Here is a 14,578-nt window from a genome sequence, read left to right on the forward strand (position 1 = left end):
AAGTTTATCATCGACAAATGCAAAGTGCCGCCTATGCGTAGCAGTATACCTAGATTAATCTACCAACTGTGTGGTACTACACGCAGGTTATGAAAAAACACTTGGGTCAATGATGTACAGAAACTTTGCTAGCAGGTGGTGATTATCTCATTGTACAAAGTAGCAGGTCAGGCAGCATCTTGAGTATTTCATACAAATCTGGGAGTGCCTCCTTTTAGGAAGGATGTAGATCAGCTGGAACTGATGCAGAGAAGTGCAAAGAGTTGTTGAGTGAACAAAAGCGTAGTCTTTCCAAGAAAGGCTTCAGTTTTGTAAACTGCAGCGTCTGGAGTCTAGGGACCTGCAAGGAGATCTAGTTGAGGCTTTGAATGTTTTGAGCAAGCTCAATGCTAATGGGATCCTTCCTCTTGCTCAGATTATGTGCTTGAGAGGGAATTATTTCAAATTGAGGAAATACAGTTGCAGAATAGATGTGCGGAAGTTGGCCTTTAGCCAGCCGAGTGGTTGATTGTTGGATCAAACGTCCATCTCTTGTTGTGGAAGTGGGTAGTTAGAAAAAATTTAAGGAGGAATGTACAGTTTATTGTATTGAATGAACGATAAGCGGGAAGGTTGTTTTGATTGATGCTTTATAGCATCCTTTTCCCCTACTAATACTAAATACTAAAATGTAGACTGGTGCACTATTTAGCTTGAGAGCAACAGAAAAACAACTGAATGCGGAAGAAACCCTTCGCAGGTTTATATGGATAACCGACTTGACGATCTCGACATGTGTGAACACTTCTGGAAGGCCTTGAATGGGTTAAGCACGCTGAATTCTGATGGGATCCTTCCACTTGTTCAGATTACAGACCTAAGGGGGCATAAATTCAAATTAAGAAAGACAGATGTAGAACAGATGTGCGGAAATTTGCCTTTAGCCAGCGGGTGGTTAATTGCTGGACCAAATTTCCATCTGTCGTTGTGGAAGTTGATAGATTGAATAAATTTAAGGAGAAACTGGACAGGCATTTGAAGGGAATGGTGTGATTTTTTTTTTTTAGGCTGATGCTGCATAAGCTCATACACATGCTTTCTTGCATCACAGCCACTAGTATTACTACTACTACGTCTATTAAAATTAAGTGAATCTTAAAGGAAATAGTTCGCCGTTTGCGCATAAAATTTCGATTTTTAGAACTTGCACAAAAGTACTCCGAAATACAACGAATTTTGGAAAAAACAAAATGTACGGAGACCAGTGTTATTTTTATTTTTACTGATGTTCTATAGCATTTAGGGAAAGGCTCCTTTACTGGGGAAATCTGCTTTCAAGAGTAATATTCTGCAGGGAGCTAACATTGGAAGTCTTCGCGCATGACAGTAGTTTGCGTTTAAGTAAATTTCGACCAAATTTGCGTTTGGTCTTAAAGTACTCGGTGGTGTACAGCTGTATAAAGAAATTACTTCGTTTAGTATTTTTTCGTAATTTGTATCAATCGATTGTGTTCTTTTTATGCTGCCGGAGTTGGTGAATTATGACAACGGCAAAGGCAAGCTATTATTTTTAAGTTGTTGGTCTGAAATAAATTTGGAATGTGTAACAACTTATATACGTATGTATACATGCATAATCATACCTTAATTCTCGACAGTGTTTTAATACATATTTTGCTTAATTGATATGAACTGTGAGATCATATGAACACCCAGTAAAATTACCTTCTAGGATAGAACTTGTTCTCTTAGCAGTACTCGTGGTCTTGCGGTAACGTTCAGGTCGGTGTGAAGTTTCTGAATTCTCGCCGTGGCAGCTGGTCTTGAGGAATCAGAATGTGGTGTGTTAAATTGCAGGTATTTGTTTAAATGGCAATCCTCCTTATCCCCTGCTTTGCCAGCAGGATAAAGATGTGATTATCCCTTTGTATCAGGCAATGGTCAGGCGACAACTTGAGCACTGCACACATGTCTGGAGGTCTCATTTTAGGAAGGGTGTAGCCGATCGGGCAAGCCGGGTGGGTAAAGTGCCTGCCTGGCAACCCAAAGGTCGCGGGTTCGATTCCCGCCTCGGGCTTGGATCAAAGTACTGCAAAAACCTTGGGAGGTGCATTATGGCCACAGAAGCTTATGCGCCAACAACTACCAAAAAAAAAAAGGATGCAGAGCTGCTGTAACGAGTCCATAGAAGGGAAATAAGATTGGTGAGGGGAACAAAGGGTTGCTCTTACCAAGAAAGGCTGGAGACTAGGCACATGCGGGGTAGTAGTAGTGGCATGTGATGCAAGAAAGCAAATGAGCTTATGCAGCATCAGCCAAAAAAAAAAAAAAAAAATCACACCATTCCCTCCAAATGCCTGTCCAGTTCCTCCTTAAATTTATTCAACCTATCAACTCCGTTGTGGAACAACAACGGATGGAAGTTTGTTCCAGCAATTAACCACCCGCTGGCTAAAGGCAAATTTCCGCACATCTATTCTACATCTGTCTTTTCTTAATTTGAATGTATGCCCCCTTAGGTTCGTAATCTGAACAAGTGGAAGGATCCCATCAGAATTCAGCATGCTCAACCCATTCAAGGCCTTATATACCTCAATCAGATCACCGTGCAGGTGCCAAGTCTCCAGCCACTGCAATTTGCAGAACTTAAGCCTCTCTTGGTAAGAGGATCCCTTCATTCCCCTCACCAATCTTGTTGCCCTTCTCTGTACACGCTCAAGTAAATCTACATCAGGTGATCTGATTGAGGTGTATAAGGCCTTGAATGGTTTGAGAAAGCTCAATACTGATGGGATTCTTCCTGTTGCTCTGATTACGCACCCGAGGGGTACAAATTCAAATTGAGGAAAGACACTTGTAAAATAGATGTGTGGAAATTTACTTTTAGCCAGCAGGTAGTTTGGTTGATTGCTGCAAAAAACTTCCATCTGTTGTTGTGGAAGTTGATGGCTAAAATAAATTCAAGGAAGAAGTGAACTAACTTTCGAAGTGAATGGATGGGTGAAATGTGAATTTTTTTTTTTTTTTTTTTTTTTTTTGATGCTGTACAAGCTTGTTTACTTGCATTATATGCCTCTGCTAATGCTGTTGCTAATTTCCAAATCCTATGTTGAAATGGATTTATATATCCCATGAGAAATACCAAGGTTAATCTTTGCAATCTGGTACCCCTTCCAATTGATTGAGTAGGAGTGATTGACATGTCTAGCCCGGTATGGTTAGACTTAGTATCCCCCTCCCTGCTGCTGAAAATGAGTTTCCGATTTTAAAACAGCAGCAGGAGGGGATGAACACCCTACCTAAGACTAACAATACTTAGTTAGGTATGTCAATCACTCCTACTCCACCATGGCTGAAGTAGTCGGTCGCAGTGGGCGGTAGTATGGTTTTCTCCCGGAAACTCGGGGGTTTTCGTCAGCAAAACAGAAAATCGACTTCAGAACACGCAATTTACAAACAGTATACACAGCAATATAGCCTTGGTTGCTGATGCTCCTAAAGCCCTATTACAAAACCACAACGATGCTCCTACTTGCAACGATCAACAAGAAGGAGTACAATATTGTAAAGACTAACCAATACCAATTTCATAAGGACATTACAGGTAGTTAAATGTCAATCGCTTGCTTTTTGAAGTTGTAGTATGGACATAGCAAAGTTAATTTTCGATTGACAATTGGCTGTCTTTTTAAATTTTGCAAATCACCGAAAAGTTTTTGAATGGAGTGTTGCATCTTCTCAAAAGGTGCAAGAGAAATCTAACTGCTCCCCATGCAGTTCTCATAAGTGACACCACCAAATACGGAGGATGCGGAAAGGTCAGGGAATGACCACTGTATATCCCGGAGTAATATGGCTTTAGTTGCTAATTCTCCTAAAAACCAAACAACAACAACTCATAAGTGAACTAAATTAATTCAGGAGGTGCAATATAGGCTACTTTCTGGCAATTGTGCCAGAAAAATACCACAATAACAACAGCAAGAGAAACCCATTTCATGGAGTTCTGTTTCACTTTTTTGTAATTTGAAACAAAATTTGATTCAAATTTGTGGGACAGTAAAATTATTCATTTTAAAATGCAATGATACATATGAAATGCCTTCTGTTCAATTTGCCCATATTTAGACTGACTGCTGGTAAATGGTTGATTTGATCAGTCCTCAACTGATACAAATCAGTTGAGGACTGATTTGTATCTTGTTTTAAGGTACAAATCAGTCCTCAACCTTTTTGACCATACCTCATAATTAATGCTATAAATGTTGTCATTCAAGGCATACAAAATAACTGAAGTAGTCATATGCATACCAGCTGACAAGACCACTAATGTTTATATAAAATCCTAAATGACAGTTTTTGGTTATGTTCAGGACGGATGATGTGGTTAAAAGATATGTATAGGTGATTTTGATATCAGCAAAGACATATTTTCAAAAACTATAGCATCAGAAATAATTGTAATTCTTTGATATTAAGTTGTGGCAAACAAATTAGGCATTTATGACACTTATTTGGTTATGAGTGGGTTACTGTCTTATGTACAGTACAGGTTTGTGGACATATTCCTCTTGCTAAATTTCTTAATTTTTAAACCTACAAGTTGCGTTTAGCAGGCAATGCATGTTGTCAATTTCAAAAGTGAAAATTTTTTGAAGACATGACAATTAGTAAATAGCAAAAAAGAAAAACCTTTGTTAGAGAACATTTAGGTCCAGTTTCCTTTAACATTAGTCACTAGATAGCAGAATCATTGTTCCACGTTCAATAATTACATTTTTGCCATTGATGCTCTTGAACAATTGATTTGATGAAATTGACAACTGGGATGCTATAAGGTGAAGGCCTTCCAAACTATGTTCCAAGAAATTATGTTCCAAGTTATAGCTTGGACACAGCATGGTTCTGTTAAGGGAAAGTCTTGCCTGACCAATTTGATTGGATACTATGATGCAGTCACAAAAGAACTGGATGCAGAGAATAACTTTGATATTATATATTTGGATCTTAGAAAGGCTTTTGATACTGTTGCACATGGAAGACTGCTGCACAAATTGGAGCAGTGTGGCATTGGAGGCAAATGGCTGCTATGGACACTGCTCAGTCAAATTATGTTATTAGTGGCCTTATGTTATTAGTGGCCTTATGTTATTAGTGGAGTCCCTCAGGGTTCAGTGTTGGGTCCATTATTGTTTTCTGTATTTATAAATGATATTGATGATGTTATATCAAGCTTAATGTCCAAGTTTGCAGGCGATACAAAGGTTGGCAGGGTTATTAAGGACACTACTGATGCTATGCTGCTGCAACAGGATCTGGAAAGGTTGAGCAGATGGGCTGAGAGTTGGCAAATGAAGTTTAACATTGACAAATGTAAAGTACTACATATGAAAAACAGCAACGTATCAACTCTGTGGTACTACACTGACAATGGTAGAGAATGAAAAGTACCTGGGGATAATTGTGCAGGCAGATATGAAGTTCTCTGAGCAGTGCAGACGGGCTGCAAGAGTAGCTCATGGTGTCTTGTCAATGATATACAGGAATTTTTCTAGCAATGATAAGGAGGTGATTATTCCCTTGTATAAGGCAATGGTCAGGCCACACCTATAGGTCTGGAGGCCTCATTTCAAGAAGGATGTAGAGCTGCTGGAACGAGTACAGAGAAGGGCAACAAGATTAGTGAATGGAACAAAGGTTTGCTCTTACGAAGAAAGGCTTAAGTTTTGCAAATTACAGTGTCTGGAGACTAGGCACCGGCGAGGTGATCTGATAGATGTGTATAAAGCCTTGAATAGTTTGAGCATGCTCAATGTTGATGGGATTCTTCCTCTTGCTCAGAATAATCACCTGAGAGGGCTTAATTCAGATTGAGGAAAGACACATGTAGGATAGATGTGTAGAAATTTTGCCTTTAGCCAGCGGGTAGTTGGTTGGTGGAACAGACTTCCATCCCTTGTTGTGAAAGTTGATAGCCTAAATAAATTTAAGGCTCAGCTGGACAGGTATTTGGAATTGAATGGTGGGGTGAAATCGGAGCATTTTTTTTTTTTTCCTGGCTGATGCTGCATAAGCTTGCTTTCTTGCATCATATGCCTCTACTAATGCTAATGTCACAAATTGTAAATTTGTTAGGTTGTTCATATATTCAAAAAATATATCTGAACACACTTCTTGATGTCAAAGGGCATCCACTGCAAGGTTCATCTTCCGGTGTATCCTGTCCAGTGAAACTTACAGATGTGAATTTTGCTATGGAAATATTAAATTTTTTCCATACATTTCTTAGGAATGTGTGACTATTTGAAGAGTTTATCAAACTAAAGGAAGAACTGATAGACAAAAATAAGGCAATAAGATCCCCATTGTCAAGTCCTCATAAAAAAGTTTAGAAGTGCACGCACTATGTGACAACACAGCTTTGATATATGAAATGATTGACATATTCCAGTCAAATGAATGAAACATTTTGCTTTACAGCTGTAAAGTTTCATGGGGCATCGACTTTGATCTTGATGCACATGCATGCCAACTGGTAACTGACTCCACACACTTAACTCCTGTTACAGTTGATTGTTGCAGTTTGAACAGCATGCTAACATAAAGTTTTTCTTTAATCTGGGGAAAAGTGCTACAGAGATGTGGCAAGCATTACAGAAAGCTTATGGAGATGATTCTTTGAAGAAAACAGCAGTTTGAGTAGTTTAACCAGTTTAAAAAAAGGACAGGATACACTGGAAGATGAACCTTAGCATTAGTAGAGGCATTTGATGCAAGAAAGCAAGCTTATGCAGCATCAGCCAAAAAAAAAAAAAAAAAAACCCACTTCACCCCTCTGTTCGTTCAAAATACCTGTCGAGCTGAGCCTTAAACTTATTTAGGCTATCAACCTCCACTACAAGGGATGGAAGTCTGTTCCACCAACCAACCACCCGCTGGCTAAAGGCAAATTTCCGCACGTCTTTCCTCAATTTGAATTTATGCCCTCTCAGGTGATTATTCTGAGCTAGAGGAAGAATCCCATCAGCATTGAGCATGCTCAAACCATTCAAGGCTTTATACACCTCTATCAGATCAACTCGCTGGTGCCTAGTCTCCAGACACTGTAATTTGCAACACTTAAGCCTTTCTTCGTAAGAGCACCCCTTTGTTCCATTCACTAATCTTGTTGCCCTTCTCTGTACTCGTTCCAGCAGCTCTACATCCTTCTTGAAATGATACCTCCAGACCTGTATACAGTACTCTAGGTGTGGCCTGACCATTGCCTTATACAATGGAATAATCACCTCCTTATCCCTGCTGGAAAAATTCCTGTATATCATTGACAATACTCCATGAGCTACTCTTGCAGCCCGTCTGCACTGCTCAGAGAACTTCATATCTGCCTGCACAACCACCCCCAAGTCCCTTTCATTCTCTACCACTCTCAGTGTAGTACCACAGAGTTGATACGTTGCTCTGGGGTTGCTGTTTCCCATGTGTAGTACTTTACATTTGTCAATGTTAAATTTCATTTGCAACCTCTCAGCCCATCTGCTCAACCTTTCCAGATCCTGTTGCAGCAGCATAGTGTCAGTAGTGTCCTTGACAACCCTGCCAACATTTGTATATCGTCTGCAAACTTGGACATTAAGCTTGATATACCATCATCAATATCATTTATAAATACAGAAAACAATAATGGACCCAACACTTGAGCCCTGAGGGACTCCACTAATAACATTAGTCCACGATGAGCAGTGCCCATTGATTACCACTCTCTGTCTTCTTCCCCTCAAACACCCCTTTATCCATAGCAGCAATTTGCCTCCAATGTCACACTGCTCCAATTTGTGTAGCAGTCTTCCATGTGCAACAGTATCAAAAGCCTTTCTAAGATCCAAGTATATAATATCAAAGCTATTCCCTGCATCCAGTTCTTTTGTGACTGCATCATAGTATCCAATCAAATTGGTCAGGCAAGACTTCCCCTTAACAAAGCCATGCTGTATCCGAGCTATAACTGAAGTCTTGTCTAAATGATCCTGCAGTGCTTCTTTAACCAGTGCCTCCATTAATTTTCCTGGAACAGAAGTTAAGCTCACAGGTCTATAATTATTGTGTCAGCCTTTGATCCTCCTTTGTGAATTGGGGTCACATTTGCAATTTTTCCAGTCTATGGGTACCTCCCCTGAGTCCAAGGAAGCTCTCATAATTATGGCTAAGGGTTTGCTTACTTCCTTTGCTGCCTCCTTTAATATAACTGGATAGATCCCATCCACCCCGGGTGCCTTTCTTGTGTTTATCTTCAACAGTTTCTCCTCCACTTTACTCTCAGTTATTTCAAGATTCTGTAGCTTACTGCTAGAGTTGAATACACCTCTGGCATTCCCCTCGCTGCATAACTCCTCATGTATGAATGTCGATGCAAAATATTCATTTAGTTTGTTAGCTACCTGAGCAGGATCATCAACAGTTGACCCATCAATATTAAGTGGGCCAATCTGATTCATCCCCTTCCTTCTAGAGTTTACATAAGTAAAGAACTCTTTGCTGTTTTTCTTTGCATCCCTTGCCAAGGATTTCTCGTAATCTGCCTTCGCCTGCCTAACCTCCTTTGTAACTTGGTTGCATATCAACTTGTATCTATCATAGGCTTCTGTGTCATGTGTTAATTTGTATGTATCCCATGCATTTTTCTTCTCTGCCATATGCCTCATTAGTTCATCTGACATCCATTTTGGCCTAAACCTTGAACAATATTTCTTAGTTGGTATGTAAAGCCTAGTAGCTTCCAAGATAAGTTCTTTGAATGCTTCCCATTTTGAATTTGCTGTTGGTAACATCATCAGTTGGTCCCACTGTATAGAATTTAAATACTGTCTCAGTCCATCGCAGTCGCCTTTACGGAAGCAATAACCCTTCCCTTTACCCCTAATGGTAGTTACCTCTTTGAGTAAATCCCACTTCAGCACACTGTGATCACTGCCACCTAGTGGTTCATTTATCTGCAGATTCTTAATGCATGAAGAATCACTGCTGATAATCAAATCAAGAGTATTACTCCCTCTAGTTGCCTCCCGAACATGCTGATGCAGAAAACAATCATCCAATAAATCCACAAAAGCCCTGCTAGTGACCAGCCCCCAAATTCCAGTTAATATCTGGGAATTTAAAATCTCCCATTATAAGACTCTCTGATTTACTGGCCCACTCTATTTCCCTGTACAGTTTCTTATCATACTCATCAGAGTCATTAGGCCTATAGCACACTCCTACTCTCAATTTTGATCTCCCAATGCTTATGTCACACCAAACTGACTCAACACTGCACTGTCCAGCGATGTCGACTGGCTTCACTTCCTTGGTTTTTATGTGTTTCTTAACTAATAGCATAACTCCTTCTCCCTTCCTATCCTGTCTATCCTTTCTGTAGACGTTGTACTCCCCAAATTCCAGTTCTGCATCCCTTATATCTATGTGACACCACGTCTCTGATATCCCAACAATATCTGCCTTTGATGTTTTGAGCAATACCTCAAATTCATCAAATTTGTTTACTAAACTCCTAGCATTGGTGTACACGCAAGTATACCTGCACCTGTTTCTATTCTTAGCTACCCTAACACAACCCATGTGTTCACTTGTACCGCAATGGCTCCCAGCAGTCTCTGAAATATCAAGCATCTTATTTTTCAGGCTTCTGCTCATTCTAATAGAAGCAGTGCAAGAATCTCTTTCACCTCTGCCAGTGGCTACTGTCAATCTATTGGTCTTTGTCTCCCCCCAAGCTAGCAGTTTTCCGACCCACTTAACACTGCCTCGATAGCATCAGCAAATATTCTTGCACCCTTTCTATTTAAGTGTATCCCATCCCTGTAGAAGCAATCTCTCCTGTTAACAAGTACAGTCCAGGCTGAAAAAAATTCTACCCCTTGAGCCTTGCACAGTCTTTCCAGGGCCGAATTGATCGACAAGGCTCTCATCATATACTCCCTCCTATCGTGTCTGGGCAGAATTGCAGACACTTTTAAATTCAACCCTAATTCTCGGCTTTTGTTCAACAGTGACCTGTACTTGTTAAGTAATTCTGCCGGTCTCCTACTCTTAATATCATTAGTGCCAACGTGTACAACTATATCACCTTTTGTGCCCTTAAAAGATGATATTCGCTCTACAACGTCATCAACCTTTGCCCCTGGCAGACATACCCTGGTCCTGTTGCACCTATCCTTTTTACAAAGCATGTTCCCCGTTTCCCTGACAATAGAGTCACCAACAACTACTAGTTCCTTCTGTACCAGTGCATTCTGTCTTGGGGGTTGCCTCTGTGTCACGTGATGCCCAATTGCAAGCTCTGGCATTGATGTGGGCAGCTGAGAGCCTGATGGGCCCCTCAATTTAGTTTCTTCGAGGGCATCCACTCTGTCCTTCAAGCTCTCATATAGGCCCACAAGAACACTGAGTTGTTGCCTGATATCGATACACTCCTTGCATCGCGCACACACAAAGACATCCCCCATGGCAGTATCATGTCCCGTACCCGATTGCTCTGCAAACATCAAGCAAACAGTGCATTTTATAAGGCTGTGAGTCAGAGGACAACTGCCGCCCTCAGTTCTGCTGTGAGCCACAGCACTTCCATTAGCTTGAGCCTTTTGCTTTGCTGCTCTGGTCTGAGTCATGATTCTATTAATTTATTAATTAATTATAATTAATTATGTTATGTTATTAATTATGTTAAAAATAATTAATTATATTACGTTTGTAATCTAAGTCGTTATATGTATTTATTTAAAAGTACAATTTAACTGCTAACGAAGTTCAACTAACGCTATCTAGTACAGTATATAACTATCGTATCACAAAGGCGGGAAAGTTACGAACGGTAAATCTACGTACACTTAAGTATTAATTAACTTTCAAATCTCGCTGTCTCAATTCAGAATAAACCTTGCAGCAGATGCCCTTTGACATCAAGAAATAACAAAAATATCACGGAAGAGAAGGAATTTGTGTGAAATGATAGGTGAATGACTTGGGATTGCTCATGAAGTTAGACAGTCTGTAGGCTCAGTATGCATAATCCAGATTTTGGGATGTGTTGCAATTGCGTATGTGCAAAGTTCGTTGTTCCCTACTTGTTGAATGATCAGATGGACTGCAGGAAAGCCATCACAAGTGATTTGTTTGAAAAATCTACACAGGATCCGAGCTTCCTAAGAAAAGTGGTCTCTGGGGAGGGGATGAGAGTTGGGTGTTTGCCTACAATCCTAAGACCAAGTTGGAATTGTCTGAATGGCACACAAATGTTCCCACCACCCAAAGAAGTCTCACAACAAAATCCAACATCAGTAATGCTTTGTGTGTGTGAAGCAGGCATGGTGCACCAGAAATTTATGACTGGGAGGTGAAGCATTTCTGCTGCTTACTACTTTGAGGTTTTTCATTTATGTGAGCATGTGGAGCAAAGACTACCTCAAAAATGGAAGGATCCTGCACCGCAACAATGTGCCCAGTCACACAGTGATGGTAGTTCAGCAGTTCTTGGGTGTGTGGGGGGGGGGGAAATCAATCGTGCAGTAGCCTTCCTACTCTGACCTTGTGCTCTCTGACTTCTGTCTGTTCCCTAAACTGAAAATAGGGCTTTTGGGTCATTTTTGCTACCGTGAATTTTCTGGATCCCAGAGAAGCTCCAGAAATGTAACCTAACAATAAGTAGGTGTTTACAGTGATATCCTTCATAATGTTTAGGAGATTTGCCACTGTTACTCAGTTAGGGGACATCCTGTTGGAGACGAGGGAAAATTTTGAAAGCCTCTTCAATCTTGGAGCTATAGTTATCCAATCTCAGGCATAGGGATATATGTTTTCATCCTGCTCAACTTGTATAGACATAATACACTTTCAGAAACTATATAAAGTGTCTATCATAAGAACTGGTTCCTTAACAGTTGATGTGCTACAAATTCCCATTGAGTAAGGTCTCTCCTAGTGAGCCATTCTTAGACTTGTTAATTCGCACAATGAAAATCAGCTCATGAACAATTTATACAAACTTTTCAATGCAGAACTCAACTACTTCATGTTCCAGGGTTATTTGCACTTAGTTTAGGCTTGAAATTAACAAAAAAAAAATAATAATAATAATACATTAGTTTTCAGGGATGAAGAAAATCAGCACTATCTCTATCTCAAACAGTATTTTGATTAAAAGTGCCTCATCTGAAACCAAAGGCTTGCCTTTCATTCTCATTTCTAAAGCTCTGAATGAAGATACTACACTGCCTAAATAGTTCTACTGGTGCCCTGATACATTGCATTCCCAAACAGATGCCTGGTTCATCAAGCCTTAATGCTAGCCCTGCTCTGAGTTTATGGCATAGTAGATAATAAGATTAAGTAATAATATATATATTAATAATATTAATATATATTAATAATATTAATATATATTATTTCTTGATCTCATTATCTGTTATTGTTTTCTTGTTTGTTCTGCAATGCTAACCTCTCAAGAGACACTAAAGACCCTTTTCCTTTTTAGACGTAAATTCCTTTTTGCTAAATGTATCTGCCTATTAGAAAGGAATTAAAGTTAATTTTTGTGGTTCCTAAACCGTCCCCCCACTTTGGGGCTTCTAATGTGTACCACACTGGTTATGTAACTACTCTACTTTTATACATTTTCTCTGCTGATATGTATTTTTTCTCATTTGTTTTAACATAAATGTTATTTAGTATTGTAGCCTTTCTAATATATATATATATATATATATATATATATATATATATATATTTTTTTTTTTTTTTTTTCCCTCCCTTCTAATGTATGAGTGAGCCACATGTAAATTGTTCTTATGTTTCATTTTTATAGTGGAAGCCCTGTCTGGCCTTGTGCCAACCAGGGCATGTGGGATCAGAAGTACATTTTGTACCGTTTATAATAAACTGATATTTATTTATAAATCAGTGGATCCATCATGCAAAGTGTAGACACTGCGGGCTAGTGGTGCAAATATGATGGTGCTTGGAGTCTTTTTGTGGCACATTAGGCCCCCCTGCTACTGTTGGATTAATTTAATGCCACAGTTTGAATGTTGTAGCTGACTAGCTGTGCCATTTAACAAAGCACAAAATAGTTCGAGAATGCACAGATTAAGAATAGTTCCAGTAGCATGAGGGTGGCTTAACTATGCTTCATTGGCATGTCAGTCATTGGATCTGAGCCTGATTGAGCATCTGCAAATGAGAGTAACAATCGGCAGAAACTGCAATGGCACATCTACATGGACTAGCATCCTCATTGAATGCTTTCAGCACCCTGAGAAGTCTGTACGCTGACAACTTTGAATCTGCTCTGTGGGCTAGAGGTGCTACTTACTATTACATCGTATATTAAAAACTTCAAATATTTTGTAGGTTCAAAAATATATCTCTATAGTAATATAAATGATTTTAAAACTTGTGGGGTAATGAAATTTGCAAATGTTTCAAATATCATGAACGTCTCAGAAGGATATTTAAAATTTGAATAATAATTGTCTAATTTTGTTAATAATTGTCTGTCTTATCAGGCATTAACTATAAGTTAAGATATTCTTATTACATTTTGAATTGATTGTGTCTTTTGCAGAGGTTGATAGATTTGTATCTTTCATAACAGCTTGAATTTGATGTTCAGATGACGTGTAAAGAATGTGCCCATTCAATTCAGAATGCACTGGCAAAAATGGATGGCATAAAACATATTGATATTGATGTGGAGAAGCAGCAGGTTGTAATAGAAACAACTTTGCCACATGCACCGATATTGCAAGCAATAGAAGAAACTGGACGACGAGCTGTTCTTAAGGGCTATGGATCAGTAGGTAAGAGGTGTGTAAAATTTTTATTGGTGAATTTGTATACTACTCATTTGATATGGTAAATTTTATTTTGTATTCTGCTTTTATGTTGTCCATTGCTGTATGTTCAAATGCAATTAATTTTGTTACAAAACTTTCCTGATAATGATACCATCCTCATGTATGATGATATACTGCCGATATTTTTGCCATTAATCAGCAATGATTAAAACAATTCAAATGAAACTTTGCACAAACTTTAGCATATCACAAACATGCATACCAATCAGAAATAAGCGTAACAGCATTTTACTTTTTAATGATTACAGCCTTCAGAGATGTCCTCAGAACTTGTCAATACCTTGACAAATAATTTCATTGTTTGGAGTCACAGGCAGCCATGATAGGTTCAAAGCTACCAATTTTCCTGAGGGGTAGTGTTAGCTTTACTCTTCAGTATGCTTCGCATAAAACGTTTGAGTGCATTCAGATTTGTCGAGCATGGAAACTATTTTTCAGCTTTAATAAAAGCTGACAAATTCTCTTGGTACCACTGCTGTATTTGTCTTGAAAGGTATGATGTTCATATCTGATTGTTGTGAACAGGTAAGAAGTATTGTTTTGAGGATTTGCTCACGGTGCATTTTTTAGGGTATTTCACTACAGTATACCTATGCATGGTGCATAGGTAAACTGTGCTTGAAGATAATAAAGCACTCAAAGCTATGTTGGTATAATTATGTTTATTTATGAATTGTAAATATGTACATAAT

The 14,578-nt window shown here is 39.0% G+C and overlaps 1 protein-coding gene across 2 annotated transcripts in view; it reads left to right on the forward strand.

Moving 5' to 3' along the window:
• The first annotated feature begins 1,415 nt into the window (after positions 1-1,415).
• Positions 1,416-14,578, forward strand: part of Ccs (Copper chaperone for superoxide dismutase) — a 50,714-nt gene continuing 37,551 nt past the window's right edge. The window contains exons 1-2 of one of the 2 annotated variants that reach the window (XM_090370763.1): positions 1,416-1,535; positions 13,625-13,829. In XM_090370763.1, the coding sequence (XP_090226889.1) occupies positions 1,521-1,535; positions 13,625-13,829 (220 nt within the window). In that variant the 5' untranslated portion in view covers positions 1,416-1,520. Of the gene's footprint in view, positions 1,599-13,624; positions 13,830-14,578 lie in introns of both variants that reach the window. The other variant, XM_090370764.1, reaches the window with a different exon arrangement.

The sequence above is a fragment of the Mastigoproctus giganteus genome, chromosome 3 (assembly GCF_048544385.1).
Source record: "Mastigoproctus giganteus isolate SK-2022 chromosome 3, ASM4854438v1, whole genome shotgun sequence".
NCBI lineage: Eukaryota > Metazoa > Arthropoda > Arachnida > Uropygi > Thelyphonidae > Mastigoproctus > Mastigoproctus giganteus.